Source organism: Canis lupus, chromosome 37 (genome assembly GCF_011100685.1).
Source record: "Canis lupus familiaris isolate Mischka breed German Shepherd chromosome 37, alternate assembly UU_Cfam_GSD_1.0, whole genome shotgun sequence".
NCBI lineage: Eukaryota > Metazoa > Chordata > Mammalia > Carnivora > Canidae > Canis > Canis lupus.
The window spans coordinates 11183410-11202746 of record NC_049258.1 but is presented as its reverse complement, the minus strand read 5'-3'; the positions used below and the strand labels follow the sequence as shown (position 1 = coordinate 11202746).

The 19337-nt window shown below is 42.4% G+C and overlaps 1 protein-coding gene across 1 annotated transcript in view; it reads right to left on the bottom strand.

Moving 5' to 3' along the window:
- BMPR2 (bone morphogenetic protein receptor type 2) overlaps positions 1 to 1884 on the bottom strand; it is a 197819-nt gene extending 195935 nt beyond the window's left edge. Inside the window, exon 1 of the mRNA XM_038585397.1 lies at positions 1588 to 1884. Within this exon, the coding sequence (XP_038441325.1) occupies positions 1588 to 1663 (76 nt within the window). The 5' untranslated portion in view covers positions 1664 to 1884. The remainder of the gene's footprint in view (positions 1 to 1587) is intronic.
- Positions 1885 to 19337: the final 17453 nt, after the last annotated feature.

Sequence of the window (19337 nt, the reverse complement as noted above, 5' to 3'; positions counted from 1 at the left end):
CCAAATACAAATTAAATGTATTTTTAAATCAATGGTCTTTCCCTTACTGTTACCAGTTCTGAGCACAAAATAAGCCTGTCAATTGTAAATAAGAATCTACATTCTTAAAAGGTTAAGGATAACAAAGAACATGCAAAGTCTGTATGTTCTGAGATTTCTCATAGGACGGCTGCTTAAGCCTAAAGCCTTTTACTCTCTATATTTTACAGGAATCACAAGCCTTACTGCTAGAGAATTTAAACAGCTAACATAATAAAAACAAAATCTAGAAAAAATTGTTCATTTTTATCCCAAAAGGAACTGTGATGATTAAGAATATTAAAATGCCAGTTTCAAAATGTTCATTACTTTGAATTCTACATAGATTTATCATAAACATAATAGACATTAATCAACCAAAATCAGAGGCACTAAAGGAAACTTCAAGTTTCTTTTAGAATTTTCCCAATGCAGACTTTTAAAGTGGAAATAAGCAAGCAATTTCTGTATTTAGCATAGCAATGAGAAATTTACTGAATGTGAAAAGTACACACATATAAAAAAAAAAAAAGCAATTGGAAAGCAGTTATATTGTCCTTTACTCAATTTTAAATGCACAATCTATTTGGCCATCCTACACCAAACTTAAGAATTATATGTACAGTTCCCTTCCAAAAATTTCTAAAAACATGTCACTAAAAACTGCTTCAAATATCATTGTAAATGGAAATGAAGCCTTCTCTAAGGTGTTTGGGAACTAAAAAGAAAATATCCTAAGGAAAGGATGACTACCATTTCCCTTGAAGCTTAGTAAAATGTCAAAGAACTTTCAGGACTCAAATATGCTAGACGTCTGGTATGAGGTCAAAGTTGCCTCAATGACAGGAAAGCCAACAGATGCCAGATGACTAAAACATAAAGTTATCAAAAATACTTTTAAGCCCAACAGTTATTCCAAAAGTATATACAAATGCGAGTGTATCTAGGTTGAAAAGATGGAAATATCATTACCAAAATACTTTGGAAGAAAAAAATACTACTAAAACAATAATTCGCAGTATTATACAATGTATTAAGAATCTCAAATTTCTGGCTTTCTCAACATGTATTCAATTCATTCCGTAACATTTCGAAATCACGAAAGTAACATGGATTCCCGAAGAATGATCGAAATCTAAAAATAACGCTAAAGTGTGCGTGCTATAGTTGTTCTTTTTACTGTAAGCTAAATTTGCTTTATATATTAAAAAAAAAACCTATAGCTCTGTTTCCAAAGATCTCATAATAGATACTGTTCATTGGCGATTAAAATATTATTTTTAATCCTTGCATTACCTCACAGCTAAAAATGTCAAGATACCACACCCAATATGTCTTTTCCCCCCTCCCCCGTGGGGGATGGGGAGGCGTGGGGGGGGGGGGATACGGGAGTAGGGATTGTTAACTACACAAAAACATGCAAGGTTATTTCCCCAGCAGGGACGGGGAAGGCGCGCAGGTACCGGCGCCGAAGCCTCCACCGCGAGCGCAGGCCTCGGCCTCTGCGGGCTCCCCTCGCCCGCCTCCCGCGGAGGCAGCGGCCCGACGCGCCGCCCCGGGGCTACTCACCGGCCGCAGTGCTGACCAGCAGGACGGTCCACAGGAGCGACGGCACCCACCGGGGCCGCTGCAGCGAAGGAGGCATCCCTGGGCCAGCCGAGTAGCAGGAGAGCAGAGAAAAGAAATATGGAAAGTAAACACGGGCGGAGATACGGCCGGTGGGGGTGGGGGGCTGGATGGGGGGGGGGGCTGGTCCCCGCTCTCGTCGACTTGTCCGGCCCGTGGGTATTACAACGCAGTTTGAAAGGACAAATGGCAGATGCGAGGACCTAGCTGCAGAGCTTTCATTCCGCTGCAGAAACTCCCTTCATTTCTGTCCCTCGCGTCCGGGGAGGTCCACTCGCCTAGGACGGGGTGCCTCGGCCCCCCAGACTGAAGGCATGTCCGGGTGCAGCGGGCAGACAGGAGAAAGCCCCGCAGTTATTTCCCTCGTAGTTTCACGATGTCAAAAAAATATCCAGGTCTGGGAGAAAACATATCCAGGGCGCAGGGGGTAGGGGGCGGGGGGATTCGATGGCGGGGCCGAGGATCAGGACGAGTTCCCGACCGCCGCGGAGGGCGAAGCCGGGCGGGCGGCGGCGGCGGCGGCGGCGGCGGCGGCGGCGGCCGGCGGCCCGAGTCGCATCGCCCGCGGCTCCCGGAGCGCAGGATTCCTTTTTAAGTTTCGCTTCGGTGCTTCCTTCACTCGGAGCTGGAGAACAACAAGCCCTGTTCCTCGACCGGATGGTCAGAGGTGCCGGCCTCCATGGACCGACCCACAGCCCTCAAGCCCTCGGCGAACAGTCCCGCGAGGCCGTGCCCGGGCCCGGCCGGAGGGCGGCGGGCGGCGGGCGGCGGGGGAGGGGAGGGGAGGGGAGGGGCAGCAGGCCGGGCGCCGAGCTCCCGAGGTGCGGGAGCTGCCCTCTCCACCCTCCCGGGTTCGCTCCTCTCTCTCTCTTTATTGCAGCCGCTCGGTCTTGCCTGAGGTAAATCCCACGAAGAAAAGCCTCGTCTCCTCCCGTCAATGGCTCCCGTGAGCGAATCGCAACCCCTTCCCTGAGGAAGCCGCTGCTGCCGCCGCCGCCGCCGCCGCCTCGTTCTCCCGCAGCTCTGGGCTCCGGGCGGAGCTCGGGCGTCGCGGGCCGAGGGCGGGGGGGCGGCCGGCTGGGGAGGTGGGGGGTGGGCGACGAGGCGGCGAGACACCCCGCACCCTCCGGGCAGCACTTCTAGTGGCTCCGAGCAGACCAGACACAAAGGGGGGAGTCGCCGCAGCTGCCAGTCTGCGGCGCTCCCGGTCACCGGAGTCGCCCCGCCTCCGCCGCCGCCTCCGCCTCCGCCTCCTCCTCCTCAGTCTCCGGCTCTTCCCGGCCCTGTCTGTCTCGGGGCCTGTGGTGCAGCGCGGGCGGCGGCGGCGGCGGCGGCGGCAGCGGCGGCAGTGGCGGCGGCGGCGCGAGGAAGCCCGCACTGCGCCTGCGCGCTCGCGGCCCCGCCCGGCCCCGCCCCTCGCCGGCGGCGAGCTGACACGGACTCCGCGGCCCTCGCGTGGCGCGTCTCTGCGGGGCCGCGGAGGGCAGGGCGGGGCCCGCAGCGCGCCGTGGGCAGCGACGGCCTTTCTCCCGCACGCGCGCAGGCCTTCCTCACGGGCACGCTCGGGATCTGGGGGTGCGTTGAGGAGAGAGCGGCCACATCTTTTGTCCAGCCTCGGCCAACTCCCGAGAGCTGGGTGATTGAGCCTCGGACTGAGGTGTCGCCGTGTCCCCCGGGACTCCTGGAGTAGAGGCGCGACGGGCGGAACTGCCCCGTCGTTTCTGGCGGTGGGAGCCTCGGTCTCCGTATCCCAGAGAACCCCGAAGAACCCTCCCTTCCCAGACCCGTAGACCTCGGCCTCCCCCTCCGGCTCCCCTCACCACTGACTCAAACAAAAGCCGGAACGGGAAAGCCCACCCGGAATTGGTATCTGCTCTTCTCGGCGTCCCGCTCTTCTCGAGCGCCCTTCTTGGCTGACAGAAATATCGGACCTTTCGAAAGGATGCGAAGTCAGAAAGAAAACTCTCTCCTTTGGCTCCTGTACATTGTCCCGCTCTACATGCGTTATCTGTCGTGGCCGCGCGGCTTCCACTTCCAGGGTGGGCCTTTATTCACAAAGGCTGTGGGCCTTAGGTTTTCTTGTGGGTTTTTTTTGCTTTTGTTTTTGTTTTCTTAGGACATGTGAAAGGAAAATTATGGGGAGGCGTTGCTGCCCCTGAGTGAAGAATGACTTCGCACCCAAGGAAACGAAAAAGGTCCCGCTGGTAGCGAGGCTTCCTGGAAAGGATCTGTTTAGTCGGGTCTTTTGAATTGCAAAAACCCAAGGGACCGGGATAAGAGCAGGAATTCCACCCCCCCACACCCCCGCCCTGCAGCCTTTGCACACCTCCTGCGAGGGCTGGTCGACTTGGGTGGGATTTTGCTGGGGGGGGGGGGGGGGGGAGGGAGAAAGTGACGTGCGTGGCGCCATGATCGGAAGTCTGTGTTTAATTCTTAGCTGCGAGGTGGAAAATTTGCGTGGGAGGGCGATCTTAGAGGTGAAGTCTAGCCTTCCTTCTACTAAGCAGAAGGGTTATTCTGAAGGCTGGTTTGGCTGGTCTTTCATTGTGGATAAGGGCAGCTCCAAACACACATTCACAGACACTCCTTAAGTCATACCCTTTATTTGTGTATTCAAGTCCCCTTTTATCTCTCTATCTGAACTTGATGTGAATAAACCTCCACATTCCTTAAACTGGTTGCTGTTATCATCCTAAGTATCCAGTATAATTACGGGTTTTGATAATACCAACCCAGGATTCTCAGACTTTTAGTGGAAAACATTTCCATACTGTTTACCCGTCCGGCAGAAAGAGATGTTTCTATATAGTAAAATCTCTTAAAAAGAAAAAGAAAATAAATAAATAAATAAATAAATAAATAAATAAATAAGAAAGAAAGAAAAAGAATTAGAAGGAGCTTTGATTCATTAGTTTTATCACTATATTTTGTTTTGCCCAAAAGGCCTAAAATTAAGAAACTGGTATTGTTTTGACATTTGACTTTTAAGAAATAAGATCTAGCATTTGGAGAAACGGGATTTTAGTAAGTTAGAGGTATAGAAAGTTTATTCAAATTAGTAGAATACTGTTCTTTCTCAAATTGGGATTAACTTGGTTATTCTATTTTTATTTCCATAAAAAATTTCCAAAGAAACATTAAGTACCCTTATACCTATTATAAATGTATGGTAAATTATATAAAAAAGGAGAGAGGGTCCTAGGAAATTCACATGAAATAAATATATGCAACTGACTTGGTAGGAATAATTAATAGACAACTAGATAGGCAACCCTCTTCTCCTTTCTTTGGCTCCTTGTAATATCTCGGTTGGGACATGGCTGTTGACTCACTATGAGAAGGACCATCAGAGAAGAACTAAAACTGGGCCATCAATATGTCCCCGAATAGCAGAGAAACAATACCAGTCAAGCTCAAGTGAAAACAAAGTATTGGCCGGGCAGGCAAGGTTTGGTATCTGCTCTAGTCAGCATAGGCTAGATTGTAACAAACATCTCAGCAGCAAATGGCAACAAAAGTTTATTTCCCACACATGTTACATGTTTGATACAAGTCATCAGGAAGCCTATTACAAGTAAGACCCTGAAACAGATTTGCATGAATGAGGTTATTGGGTAGTAATCTCCAGAACAACCTCTGGAGACTGAGGGTCACAAAATTACTAGAAAGGGAGAACTTGAACTGTAACAGTTGCACCTGAGGCTTCAGCCAGTTCTGCAGGGAGCTCTGGAGCTGGGATAGCCCTTCAGCATTGTACTAAATTGGAACAGGAGGCCAGGTCATTATACCCTGCCACCAACCTGTCATTGGATATGAGCTGCACCCAGGCAAGGGAGTTGACCCTTGGATGAGAGGACTCTCTGGCCAAGAGCCACCAGCTGTCAGCCACCAGCATTTCCAGCAAGTGGGAGAGGTTGTGCTTTAGTCCTAAAGGGTGGATCTGTAGAGCTCAGTACAATATCCAATACATGGATTTTGCTCATTTTAGTCATTGAGGTCAACAAACTATTTGGAGGCTTCACTGAGATACATGCTTTCAAGATCCCTACAGTTAGGAGAGCACCAGACTGGTTCAGTCAGTATAACATGTGACTCTCAATCTTGGGGTCTTGAGTTCAAGCTCCATGTTAGGTGTAAAGCCTCTTTAAAAAAAAAAAAAAAGATTGTGACAGTAAGGATCATAAAATTTAATTGCTAGTACTGCAGTGTTCTTGTTCTAACTATTAAAATGCTTCCACTCAGAAGCAATACACCTCACTACCACGCCCATTTTATTGGCCAAAGAAGTCACATGGCCAAACCTAACTTCAGGGAAAGGGAAATGTAACACTATACTATACTATGTTACTGGAAGAATATACTATGTTACTAGAGGAAGAACATAAAATTTGATAACCTTTTTTTAAAAAGATTTTTTACTTATTCACTCATGAGAGACACAGAGAGAGGCAGAGAGACACAGGCAGAGGGAGAAGCAGGCTCCTCACAGGGAGCCTGATGTGGGACTCAATCCCTGGACCCCAGGATCACGTCCTGAGCCAAAGGCAGATGCTCAACCACTGAGCCACCCAGACGTCCTGAAATTTGATAACAACCTTAATGCCACCATCATGTGTAAGGGAGAAATAATCACCACACTCTCTAATCCCCAAAAGCCCAACTAGGATAGGAGAGTCTTCTAAAATAAGGGAGAATGAAAGAAGCAACACAGAAATCCAAGGGAACCAACAGTGTCTATAAGACTGATGGATCTTCACTCTGTATTATGGGCCCTCGTGGATTATAGCTCTCCTCTGAGGCAGAAGACTTGTAGAAGGAAAGCCCTGGGGTTAGGAGAGGTCTGTGAAACTAAGCAGGTTATTAGAACAAGCGTTGGAACAAGGACCAAGGCCAAATCTGTGTTATACGAATAAGGACAAATAGGAGTGACCAGAGCTCATCTGAAAAACTGAATACTTCAAAGAACAAACTTTATCATTAAAAAGGGATATTGTCAAAGAAAAATAGAAGAAAAACTCAGGGTGCCTGGGTGGCTCAGTACATTAAGCATATGCCTTTGGCTCAGGTCATGATCCCAGAGTAACGGGATCAAGCCCTGCATCAAGCTCCCTCCTCAACGGGGAGTCTGCTTCTCCCTCTGCTCCACCTGCTTGTGTTCTCTCTCTCTCTCATTCTCTCTCTCTCACTAACTCTCAAATATATAAATAAAATCTTTTTTAAACAATGGAAGAAAAAGTCTTAATTCTAGAGGAAAAATAATACAGATGCCCAGAAGTTAGCTCGGACTTACTTCAGGGTCAAAATAAGGAAAGGCAACTTAAAACTGCTTAAAAACTTCAGAACTTGGGCAGCCCAGGTGGTGCAGTGGTTTAGCGCCGCCTGCAGCCCAGGGTGTAATCCTGGAGACCTGGGATCGAGTCCCATGTCAGGCTCCCTGAATGGAGCCTGCTTCTCCCTCTGCCTGTGTCTCTGCCTCTCTCTCTCTCTCTCATAAATAAATAAATAAATAAATAAATAAATAAATAAATAAATAAAATCTTAAAAAAAAAAAAACGTCAGAACTTAATCTTTAGGGCTAAATTGAGGAATGGGACATGGCATAGTCTTTTGGAAGATTAAGGTGGAGTTGTGGGGAGAGGGGAAAACCCAGTTGTGTAGTACAAGGAAAGTGAGATTGGAGATTGACAAACACCCCCCCTCCCCCCGATATCCTCTGGACCTAAAAGCAACCTTAAATTTTTCTTTTTCTAAAATAGGAAAAACTTAGGGGCACCTGGGTGGCCCAGTGGTTTGGGCATTCCATGTGGGTCATGATCTCAAAGTCATGAGATTGAGCCCTGTGTCAGGCTCCACACTCAGTGCAGAGTCTCCTTGAGATTCTCTCTCCCTCTGCACCCTGTCCCCGTAAAATAAATACATAAATCTTTTAAAAAGGAAAAAATAAAATAAGAAAAGTTTAATAATAATAATAATAAAGCTTCGCTTTTGGAACCTAGATCTATTGTCCCATTTCTTCTCCTTTTTTCTAACTTTTGAAATTTTAGTTAGCCTAGCATCTGGAGTCACCCTTCCCTTTTCGTCCATTTAGAACAAAATAAAATCATCGGAGCTTTCCATCCTGAGTGACTGAAATCAAGAGAACCCAGCTTTTTCTCCAAGCATTGAAAGATTCCAAAGGAAGACATATTTGCCACAAGTTTACCTAATTTGCTCTGGACTTCTCTACTGATAATTTATAAGCTTTTCCTTGCTCATAGCCTGACATTGAGCTCTGCTTTCCTCCAAACAGTAGGACCCTTTATTTATTCTCCAAGCTAGCCCCAAAATGTAAAATTTTTACCAAGTCCTAGACTTTGGAAGAAGAAGGAGGAGAAGGAGGAAGAGGAAAAGTATAGTTGACACTTGAACAATACAGAAGTTAGGGGTGCCAACCTCCATGCAGTTGAAAATTCACATATAACTTTTTTTCATATAGCTTTTGACTCCTTCAGAACTTAATCACTAATAGTCTGCTATTTGACTGGAAGCCTTATTCATACCATAAACAGTCAACTAACACATATTTTGTATAATATATGTATTATATACTTATTCTCACAGTAAAGTAAGCCTGAGAAAAGAAAATGTTATTTAAAAAATCATAAGGGGATCCCTGGGTGGCGCAGCTGTTTGGCGCCTGCCTTTGGCCCAGGGCGCGATCCTGGAGACCCGGGATCGAATCCCACATCGGGCTCCTGGTGCATGGAGCCTGCTTCTCCCTCTGCCTGTGTCTCCTCCTCTCTCTCTCTCTGTGACTATCATAAATAAATAAAAAATTAAAAATAAAAAAAAATAAAAATAAATAAAAAATCATAAGGAAGATGGGGTGCCTGGCTGCTCATTTGGTAGAGCCTGTGATTCTTAATCTCCAGATCGTGAATTTGAGCCCCACATTGGACATAGAACTTATTTTAAAAAGGAAAATAAATAAATAAACAGACCTTAGGTGTGCTACCTTAGGTGACTCAATCTCTGGATTGTGAGTTCAAGCCCCAAGATTACTTAAAAAATAAAATCTTTTAAAAATTATAAGGAAAATACACTTATAGTACTATACTGTAGTTATACAAATTTTTGAAAATAAATTAAAATAAATAAAAATAAAAATAATTTGTGTTTAAGTGGACTCACATAGTTCAAACCCATATTGTTGGGCAGACTGGGTGGCTCAGCGGTTTAGCACCTGCCTTTAGTCCAGGGCGTGAACCTGGAGACCCGGGATCGAGTTCCGCGTCGGGCTCCCTGCATGGAGCCTGCTTCTCCCTCTGCCTGTGTCTTTGCCTCTCTCTCTCTGTCTCTCATGAATGAATAAATAAAATCTTAAAAAAAAAAAACACACATATTGTTCAAGGGCCAACTGTATAACATAATAAAGGAAATCTGAAAACAAGATTATCAGATATCACTGCTCCCAGAAGTCTTTGAACCACATTTATACCTGCTCGATAGATTTCCTGCCCCCTGTCCAACTCTGAAAGCTGTATTCCTTACGTTATAGTGACTGGCATGTATAGTGTTCCTAGAATCCAGTCCTGTCCTCTTCCCCTGTCCAGCTGAAATTCATCCTTTCATCCAGCTATCTTTTTATTCATTTATATAACCAACAAATGTTTGTGAATTATGTCCTAGTCACTATTTTGGGTATAATGATACAGCAAAGAATAAGGAAGCCCAGTTACTTTCTCTCATCCTCTTGTGGTATTTACTTATATTCATTTTCTTTCTTTCTTTCTTTCTTTCTTTCTTTCTTTCTTTCTTTCTTTCTTTCTTTCTTTTTTTTTATTTGTGATAGTCACACAGAGAGAGAGAGAGAGAGAGAGAGAGGCAGAGACACAGGCAGAGGGAGAAGCAGGCTCCATGCACCGGGAGCCCGACGTGGGATTCGATCCCGGGTCTCCAGGATCGCGCCCTGGGCCAAAGGCAGGAGCCAAACCGCTGCGCCACCCAGGGATCCCTACTTATATTCATTTTCTATTACTGCTTAACAAATTACCACAAATTTAGCAGCTTAAAAATCACACAGTTCATTATCTCATAGTTTCCATGTATCAGGGGTCTATGCATGATTTAACAGGGTCTTCTGCTCAGTTTCTTACAAGTTTGCAATCAAGGTGTCACCCTTGAGGCTATATTCTCAAGGCGTATTCTAATCTAGAGGGTCAATCTTTTTCCACTTGAAATGAGGAAGAAAAGAAGAAAAAGAGGCCAGTTTATTGGACCATGGGAGATGAAGTTAGAGACGTAGGCATGTGCCACATCATACAAAGCTAGTAATAACGGTGTGGATCATTCGCCTATTTGCTCAGGCCCATTACCTTCCCTTTTCTTCTTGTTCAGGGACTGACTCCTACAAACCTAATTTCCAAGACTCCCTAGTCCACTGGCTTCTCGTTAGCTTCAGTCTGTGGGAAGTACAAGATTAAGCTAAAACTCCTGGGACACCTGGGTGGCTCAGTGGTTGAGCATCTGCCTTTGGCTCGAGGCGTGGTCCCAGAGTCCCAGGATTGAGTCCCACATGGGGCTCCCTGCATGGAGCCTGCTTCTCCCTCTGCCTGTGTCTCTGCCTTTCTCTCTCTGTGTCTCTCATGAATAAATAAATAAAATCTTAAAAAAAAAAAACTCCTTAGAATGACACAAGGCTTCCTCTCATTCATTCTTCTGTTCCGCAAGTAATTATTTTCCATGGTGCTTCAGGCTCTGTACTAGACTACTGTGAATGCAATAAGCATGGTGACTGGGTGACGGGCACTGAGGGGGGCACTTGATGGGATGAGCACTGGGTGTTATTCTATATGTTGGCAAATTGAACACCAATAAAAAATAAATTCAAAAAGAAACCAAAAAAATACAATAAAATAAACCAGTCTGTCCCTGCTCTTGCAGAGCTGTGATACCAAAGAATTTACACGTCCTCAAATACATATGCCTTTGCACTTGCTGTTTTAGTTGCCATGAAAGTACTTTCCCCTTCTGATTGTCTCTTTAATTTTTGTTCACCATACAATACTCAGCTCAAACAGTATTACTTCTAAGATGCCCCTGATCCCACAGACAGAATTAATTTTATCCCCTCTTTGTATTACTTTTTTTTTTTTTTTTTTTTTTTTAAGTAAGCTCTAGGCTCAACGTGGGACTTGACCTCACAACCCTGAAGATCAAGAGACACAGGCTCTATGGTCTGAGTCAGCCAGGCACCCACACTTAGCATTACTTCTGTACCTTTTTTTTTTTTTTTTAAATTTTTATTTATTTATGATAGTCACACAGAGAGAGAGGGAGGCAGAGACACAGGCAGAGGGAGAAGCAGGCTCCATGCACCGGGAGCCTGATGTGGGACTTGATCCCGGGTCTCCAGGATCGCGCCCTGGGCCAAAGGCAGGCGCCAAACCGCTGCGCCACCCAGGGATCCCTACTTCTGTACCTTTTATAAGCTTCTAGTACTCTGCTTGCTTGTCAGGCTGCATTTTGATTACTTGCTTTTTTTTCTCCCCTACTAGATTAAAAAGGAAGGATGATCTCTTATCACTCTATCCCCAGCAATAAGCACAATAACTGCATATAACAGGTTCGCAATAAAGATTGTTGAAATGAACTGAATTGGAATTATTTAGTACTGCCCTTATGTCAGGGTGAATATGGATTGTGCTGAGATCTCAGAATTCCTAAAATCTGTGAATCTTCCATTTGACCTAGGAATAGGGAAGGTAGGATAAAAACTGATCTTGAACACAGTCATTTTGCCTCTGGCTATACATTTTAAGGACACTTTCCTGTTTCATTCTACACTAAAATAGACTTTTTCAAGTTAGAATCACTATTTATTTAAGATGTGTTATTACATAGACAGTATTAGTTCTTCAGACCTAAGTTTAAGAAAGCAGGAAGTGACATGGCAAATATTCACTAATTTAGATAAAGTCAAGAGAAAGGGCACCTGATTCAATGAAGTCTGACCCATGGGATATATAAATATTTATTTAAAGAAACACAGTGCATCAAAGTAGTAATGAGGGGCAGCCCTGGTGGCGCAGTGGTTTAGCACTGCCTGCAGCCCAGGGCGTGATCCTGGAGACCGGGATCGGATCCCATGTCTGGCTCCCTGCATGGAGCCTGCTTCTCCCTTTGCCTGTGTCTCTGCCTCTCTCTCTCTCTCTCTCTCTCTCTCTCTGTGTGTGTGTCTCTCATGAATAAATAAATAAAATCTTTTTTAAAAAAAGTAGTAATGAGTTAAACCTGACAATGAGTCTACAAAAGAGCATGAAATAATTTGACCACTTAAAAGAAAAATGTTGAACACTTGAGTGGCTCAGTCCATGAAGGATCCAACTCATGATTTCTGGTCATGTAATGATCTCAGGGTTGTGGGATCTAGCCCAGCATCAGGCTCTGTGCTGGGCATTGAATCTGCTTAACATTCTCTCTCTCCTTCTCTCTCTGCCCTCCTTCCCTCCATAAAACAATTTTTAAAAGTTAAAAATATAAAATAAAAATGTTTCCTAGAATCTCATTCATGCTTTTGAGTTGACTTGCTACCAAATTTTTTTTCACAGAAAACTTCCTGAAATGTATGCCCCTGAAATTTATATTTAAATAAATGTATATGGGACACCTGGGTGGCTCAGTGGTTGGGCATCTGCCTTCACCTCAGGTAATGATCCTGCAGTTTCAGGATCGAGTCCCACATCGGGGTCCCCGTGGGGAGCCTGTTTCTTCCTCTGCCTGTGTCTCTGCCTCTCTCTGTGTCTCTCATGAATAAATAAATAAAATCTTTTAAAATATAAGTAAATAAATAAATAAATAAATAAATAAATAAATAAATATCTTATAGGATTAGAATCTGATTTTATATTTATTTATATTTTACATGTTCAGAATCTGAAAATAATTGACTTTAAGATTTATGCTTTTGGGAGCACCCAGGTGGCTCAATTGGTTAAGCACCCAACTCTTGATTTCAGCTCGGGTTGCAATCTTGGGGTCAAGTGACAGAGCTCCACATTGGGCTCCATGTTCAGCAGGGAGTCTGCTTAAGAGTCTCTCCCTCTGCCTGCACCTGTCCACATGTTCCTCTCTTTCTCCCTCTCTCCAAAAAAATACATTTTTAAAAATCTTCAAAAAGAGATTTATGTTTCTGTAGGATAAATTAGCTCAAATTCTTCACAAATGTTACTCTAAGAATATCAATGAAATTTTGGGACTGTATCCTGAGAAAGTATTTACAAAGTCACACAGGGGGCTATTTGGGTGGCTCAGTCAGTTGAGGATCCCATCCTTGATTTCAGGTTAGGTCATGATCTGAGAGTTGTGAGATCAAGTCCTGCATACCCCCCCACTCTGCTTCTCCTCACCCCACTCTCTCTTTCTCAAATAAATAAATAAGTCTAAAAAAAAAAAAAAAGGCAGAGAAGGGGCACCTGGCTGGCTCAGTCAGTAGAGCATGTGACTCTTGATCTTTGGGTTGTGAGTTCAAACCCCACATTAAGTGTAGAGATTATTTAAATAAAAACTTAAAAATAAAATCTTTAAAAAAATTTTAAGGCTTCAGATGTTACAGGATAGTTATTGAATGTAAATCAAATTTTTATTAAGTTATAGAAGTTACAGGATAATTATTGGATTAACCTATATAGAGTAATATAATATGTGTTATCTTCAACAGATAAAGTAAATAACAGGCAACATTGCTGTAAGATTATTATTATATCAGCACATTTTTACAAAACTAGGACATGATTCACAAATGAGAATTATGAAGGAGAACAGCTAAGTATTTTTTTTAAGTCACAGAAACAAATCAAACCACTGGACATATTGTTAAATAATATGAAGATTCAAGGGGGTCAACATAAGGTCTGGAGCACTTGACTCTAGTCATGGGTACCAAGGGTACACCAGACACAAAGGAAATTACAAAGACTAACCATTGGAAAAAAATAATTTTTTTAAGTTTTATTTATTTAAGGGCAGCCCCCGTGGTGCAGCAGTTTAGCGCCACCTGCAGCCTGGGATGTGATCCTGGGGACCCAGGATCCAGTCCCACGTCAGGCTCCCTGCATGGAGCCTGCTTCTCCCTCTGCCTGTGTCTCTGCCTCTCTCTCGCTCTCTCTCTCTTTCTGTGTGTGTGTGTGTGTATGTGTGTCTCTATGAATAAATAAAATATTTTTTTATATTTTTATGTAAAATCTTTTTTTTTAAGTTTTATTTATTTAAGTAATATCTACACCCAATGTTAGACTTGAAATCTTGACCCTGACATCAAGATTCTCATGCTCTGCTTACTGAGCCAGTCAGACACCCCTGGAAGAAAATTATTTGAGCTCTTTCCTTTTCTCTGCCACCATAGTATGGGTGGTTAACTATTCCTCACCATGTTTTTTCACAAGACTTTCAGGATCAAGTAATTCCTGTCCAAGAAACAGGAGAATTGCCCCATTCTCTAGTGGATTCAAATGAAAACTGGTTAATAAAATCAGGTACAACTCTTAAGAGGACACAGTGGAGAAGAACCAAGGTGGATCCATAAGGAATCACATGAGTTGACATACATATTTATGTTGCATGAAGATCACTTGTGTGTAACATATCACTCTGCAAGCATCAATACAACCTAAACAATAGATGTGTTTGATCAGGAAAATGATTCTTCTCTGTTAATATGCTTCTGCATTAGTAGGTTGGCTCAGTAATAAATATGAGACCTTTTGTTTGAAAAAAAAAAGAAAATTATTGAAACTACAGTGATTAAAAGAATCAAAGTGGGTAATGGAAGAATATGAAGATGGAGTTAAGTAGTTCTACAGTTTTAGAATTTGGTTAATTCTATGTGGTAAGAGAACCCTATCAAGTTATCAAGTCATTGGATCAATTCAATGAATACTCTTTAAAAAACAAAACAGGGCAGCCCTGGTGGCTCAGTGGTTTAGCGCCGCCTTCAGTACAGGACATGGTCCTGGAGACCCAGGGTAGAGTCCCACATCGGGCTTCCTGCATGGAGCCTGCTTCTCCCTCTGCCTGTGTCTCTGCCTCTCTCTCTCTCTCTCTCTCTCTCTGTGTGTGTCTCTCATGAATAAATAAATCATATCTTTTAAAAAATAAAAATAAAAATAAAAATAAAAAATAAAAAAATAAAAAACAAAACAAACCAATGCAGAATGGCAATATTCAGCATCCACAGAATCTTCTTATGTCAATAAATTGTTAAAGGAAACAATTAGGTATAATGTCCCCAAAGTTTTGTTGTTGTCATCATTGTTTTTGTTTTTTGTTAGATTTTTTTTATTATTATTATTTACTCATGAGAGACACACACAGAGAGAGAGAGGTCTGAATCACCCCTTACAACTTATTCAGAAATACTATGACTTATGAAAGTTACTAATCAATCAACAAACATTTCTTAAATTCTTTTTGGGTGTACAATATTATTGCTGTATCAATATCAAAATTTTTTTTAAAGATTTTATTTATTTCTTTTAGAGAGAGAAAAAGTGCAAGTACAGGGAGGGAGAGGGACAAGCAGACTCTACCCTGAGTACAGAGCCTGAGGTGGGGCTTGATGTCTCCATTCAAGATCTTGACCTGAGTCAAAATCAAAAGTCCAGGGACCCTGGGTGGCTCAGTGGTTGAGCCTTAGGCTCAGGGTGTGATCCTGGAGTCCCGGGATCAAGTCCCATGTTGGGCTCCCTGCAGGGAGCCTGCTTCTCCCTCTGCCTGTGTTTCTGCCTTTCTCTGTGTGTGTCTCATGAATGAATAAATAAAAATCCTTAAAAAAAAAAATCAAGAGTCCAGCTTAACTGACTGAGACATCCAGGACCCTCTCAGTATTAACTTTTAAAAGCTCTATTTCAGTTTGATGAGCATAACATAGTTATCTATTGTCAAAGAAGTGATAAAAGCACAAGTTTGGGATGCCTGCTTGGCTCAATCAGTTAAGCATCTGACTCTTGGTTTCTGCTCAGGTCATGATCTCACAGGGGTGAGATCAGGCTCCACGCTCAGTGGAGAGTCTGCTTAAGACTCTCTCTCCCTCTCCTCTATCCCTCCCTATAGTGCACTTCTGCGTGAGCGTTCAAATAAATAAATAAATAAATAAATAAATAAATAAATAAATAATTTTTTTTTTTTTTTTCTAAAGCACAAGTTAAGGGTGCCTGGGTGGCTCAGTGGTTAAGTGTCTGCCTTCCGCTCAGGTCATGCATGATCCCAGGGTCCTGAGATCCAGCCCTGACCCTGGCTCCCTACTCATTGGAGAATCTGCTTCTCCCTCTCCCTCTACCCCTCCTCCTGCTTATGCTCCCTCTTTCTCAAGTAAATAAATAATTTTTTAAAAGATACAAGTTATTTCTATTTCATATAAAATTATTTTTTTAAGATTTTATTTAATTGAGAGAGAGAGAGCACACACGTGGGATGAAGGGCAGAAGAGGAGGGAGAGGGAGGGGGAATTTGAGCATGGAACCCCATGTGGGGCTCAATCCCATAATCATGAGATCACAACCTGAGGTGAAAACAAGAGGTGAAACCAGCCAACTGAGCCACCCAGGTGTCCCTAGTTCATATACAATTATTTAATGTGTTAAAATCTCTTTATTTTTAAGTAAACTTTGTGCCCAGTATAGGGCTTGAACTCATGAACCAGAGATCAAGAGATGGATGCTCTACCAACTGAGCCAGTCAGGTGCCCCATAATGTGTGAAAATCATATTTCTCCAGAAAGATTTATAATATCAGAGAAAGTAACTGTATCATATGCTGCTACATACCCAGAAAATGTTCAGTAGCCGTTGAGGTAAAAAGCCATCCAATTGAGGACACAAAACAAGGAAAAAATATTTGACCCTGCATAGGCTTATTTGTATCTTGAGGATAGAAAAAATATATAACAGAACGTATTTTTTTACTGAACATTCTACAAATGTTTGGTACTTTTTCAATACTTTTTCCAGTTATTAAGCATGTCAACATTCTTCTCACTTAGATGCTGAGACTTGCATAAGTATTTGAAATGTACTGAAGTTAGGAAACAAGACTGTCTTATGGCCTTGCACTTTAATTTTTCTGGCTTTTGATAAATATTTATCTGGCCTTTCATAATGACCTCCAAATAACCGCAGTAGACTATCTGCTTGTAGAAATTACACAAATAATTTCAAGAGCAGCTGAAGCTACTGTAATATGCATCCTCACAACCTTCACCCTATCCAATATAAACACTTATTCATCCTTTTTTTTTATTATTTTTTTAAATTTTTATTTACTTATGATAGTCACACAGAGAGAGAGAGAGAGAGGCAGAGACACAGGCAGAGGGAGAAGCAGGCTCCATGTACCGGGAGCCCGACGTGGGATTCGATCCCGGGTCTCCAGGATCACGCCCTGGGCCAAAGGCAGGGGCTAAACCGCTGCGCCACCCAGGGATCCCTTATTCATCCTTTTTTAGAAGACCCTGGAACACAGAAATATTCACCTCAAAACTTACTTTTTCTTCCTTAATCTAGAATTTTTCCTATTTAAACTTATTAGATATTTAAACATAAAATGTGATGTTTTTATTTTCCAAACACAAAACTAATCATGCTTTAAACTTTGAACCTCTACCTCTTTCACTTAAATGTATTCCTTTCCCTTCAACTAAGAGACCAATTTCAAAACTTCTTTGTGTTAGGAAATCAAATCATATAACAAATTTAGGATAAAATCTTTGTCTAAATGCTCAAAAAGCAAGATTACCACCCACTCCTTTTTATGGAGAGAAATCCAAGTTTCAGTTATAAAAGTAACAACTCAAAAGAAGGCTGATTATGGGCTGCTCATCTCAGGGTATGTCTCTATCTCATGTAGCATGAGGTTTACAGTATCTCTGGCATCTTTAATATTCTTTTGCTTTAGAACCATCATTGCCTGCTACTGGCTAATTCATTGCTCTTGGGGGAGATTGTTTTCCATTATATACTTCTCATAATAATCAATTTTCTCAGTGTATATCTGCTGCTATCCAGAAATAGACTATACACATTTATTCTTAAAGCACAGAATAAAAAAGTGAAACTATCAGACTTACAGGGTTTTTTCACTCTTTCAAATATTACAGAATAATCTTTCCATGTTTCCAAAAATAAGAGCCTTCAGGAAAATGTACCAAACACAAACTATTACTAGAATGGTTTCACAGCTAAGGATTACTCATATGCCTTCTGTTTGCCAAGTTTTTATGTAGAACATCTGTAGGAAATATTTGCCATTGTCTTGCCTTCCTACATCTCCCTATAAGGATTATTTTATCTTGGACACAAAGCTTTAGTGATAGAAAATGGGGAAAGAGAGGACAATATGGCGGGGTGATTAAGATAAGTAAAATTTTCTAGTTAAAAGTTTCAGACCAAGGGCGCCTAGCTGGCTCACTCAGTGAAATATATGAGTCTTGATCTGGAGGTTGTGAATTCAAGCCCCAGGTAGAGTGTAGAGATTATATAAAAACAAAATCCAAAAATAATAAACAATATCTTTTTTAAAAAGGTTTAATGACCAATATGACATTTATAGTTGTCTCTCACCTATTTTAGTATAATTAAGGACAATCCTATAGTATGACCCTTAACTTCTTGACCTTATGAAAAAAGGTATTCACAATCTTTCAAGCTATATTTCTTTTTCACCCCCCAGAAGTCCAGACACAGTTCAACCTCTTACAGTTCACTGAACATACCAGGCCTTTTCCCAAATTTACCTTCTTTCTAATTAAAAAGCAGAGAGGAGAGGCCCCATCATTTTCTAGAGACTATTCCCTCTACCTTCAGTGCCTTTCCTTGCCCCTGCTCCAGGCATCTTCTATTCTTTTTTCAAAAGCCAGCATAATTGCAGGGTTAAGCATTCTCCAATTCCCAGATCGTCATTACCTGCCTTGTCCTCCGAGTTTCCAAAACATTTTGTTCACACTCTGGAGTAGTGTAACATTCCTCTTCTATTTTTATTGTTTCTGATTTTGATTTGGGAAGGAAGGGATTCTGGGTGATTTTTAATTTTATTTTCTTCTTTATACTTTTTGATAATGCTTTGACTTCCTACAATGTATTCTATTTTATTTAGAAAAAATATTATTCCAAATAGTAGTTCAGGACAAAGGAAATTAAAACGAAAAACAAAAAATCACAAGTAGTCTTTGGCCTCCAGGGCAAATATTATACTCAAGGTAGGGAAATGCAAAAAAAAAAAAATTTTTTTTTAATTTTTATTTATTTATGATAGTCACAGAGAGAGAGAGACACAGGCAGAGACATAGGCAGAGGGAGAAGCAGGTTCCATGCACCGGAAACCCGATGTGGGATTCAATCCCGGGTCTCCAGGATCGCGCCCTGGGCCAAAGGCAGGCGCTAAACCGCTGCGCCACCCAGGGATCCCCCCCCAAAATTTTTTTAATATTTTATTTATTTATTCATTCAGACACAGAGAGAGAGAGAGAAGCAGAGACACAGACAGAGAGAGAAGCAGGCTCCACACAGGGAGCCTGACATGGGACTCGATTCCAGGACTCCAGGATCAGGCCCTGGGCTGAAGGGGGCGCTAAATCGCTGAGCCATCCGGGCTGCCTGGGAAATGCAAAAAAAATTAAGCAAACTCTCTGAACATTATCAAAAAACAAATTATTAAAAAAAATT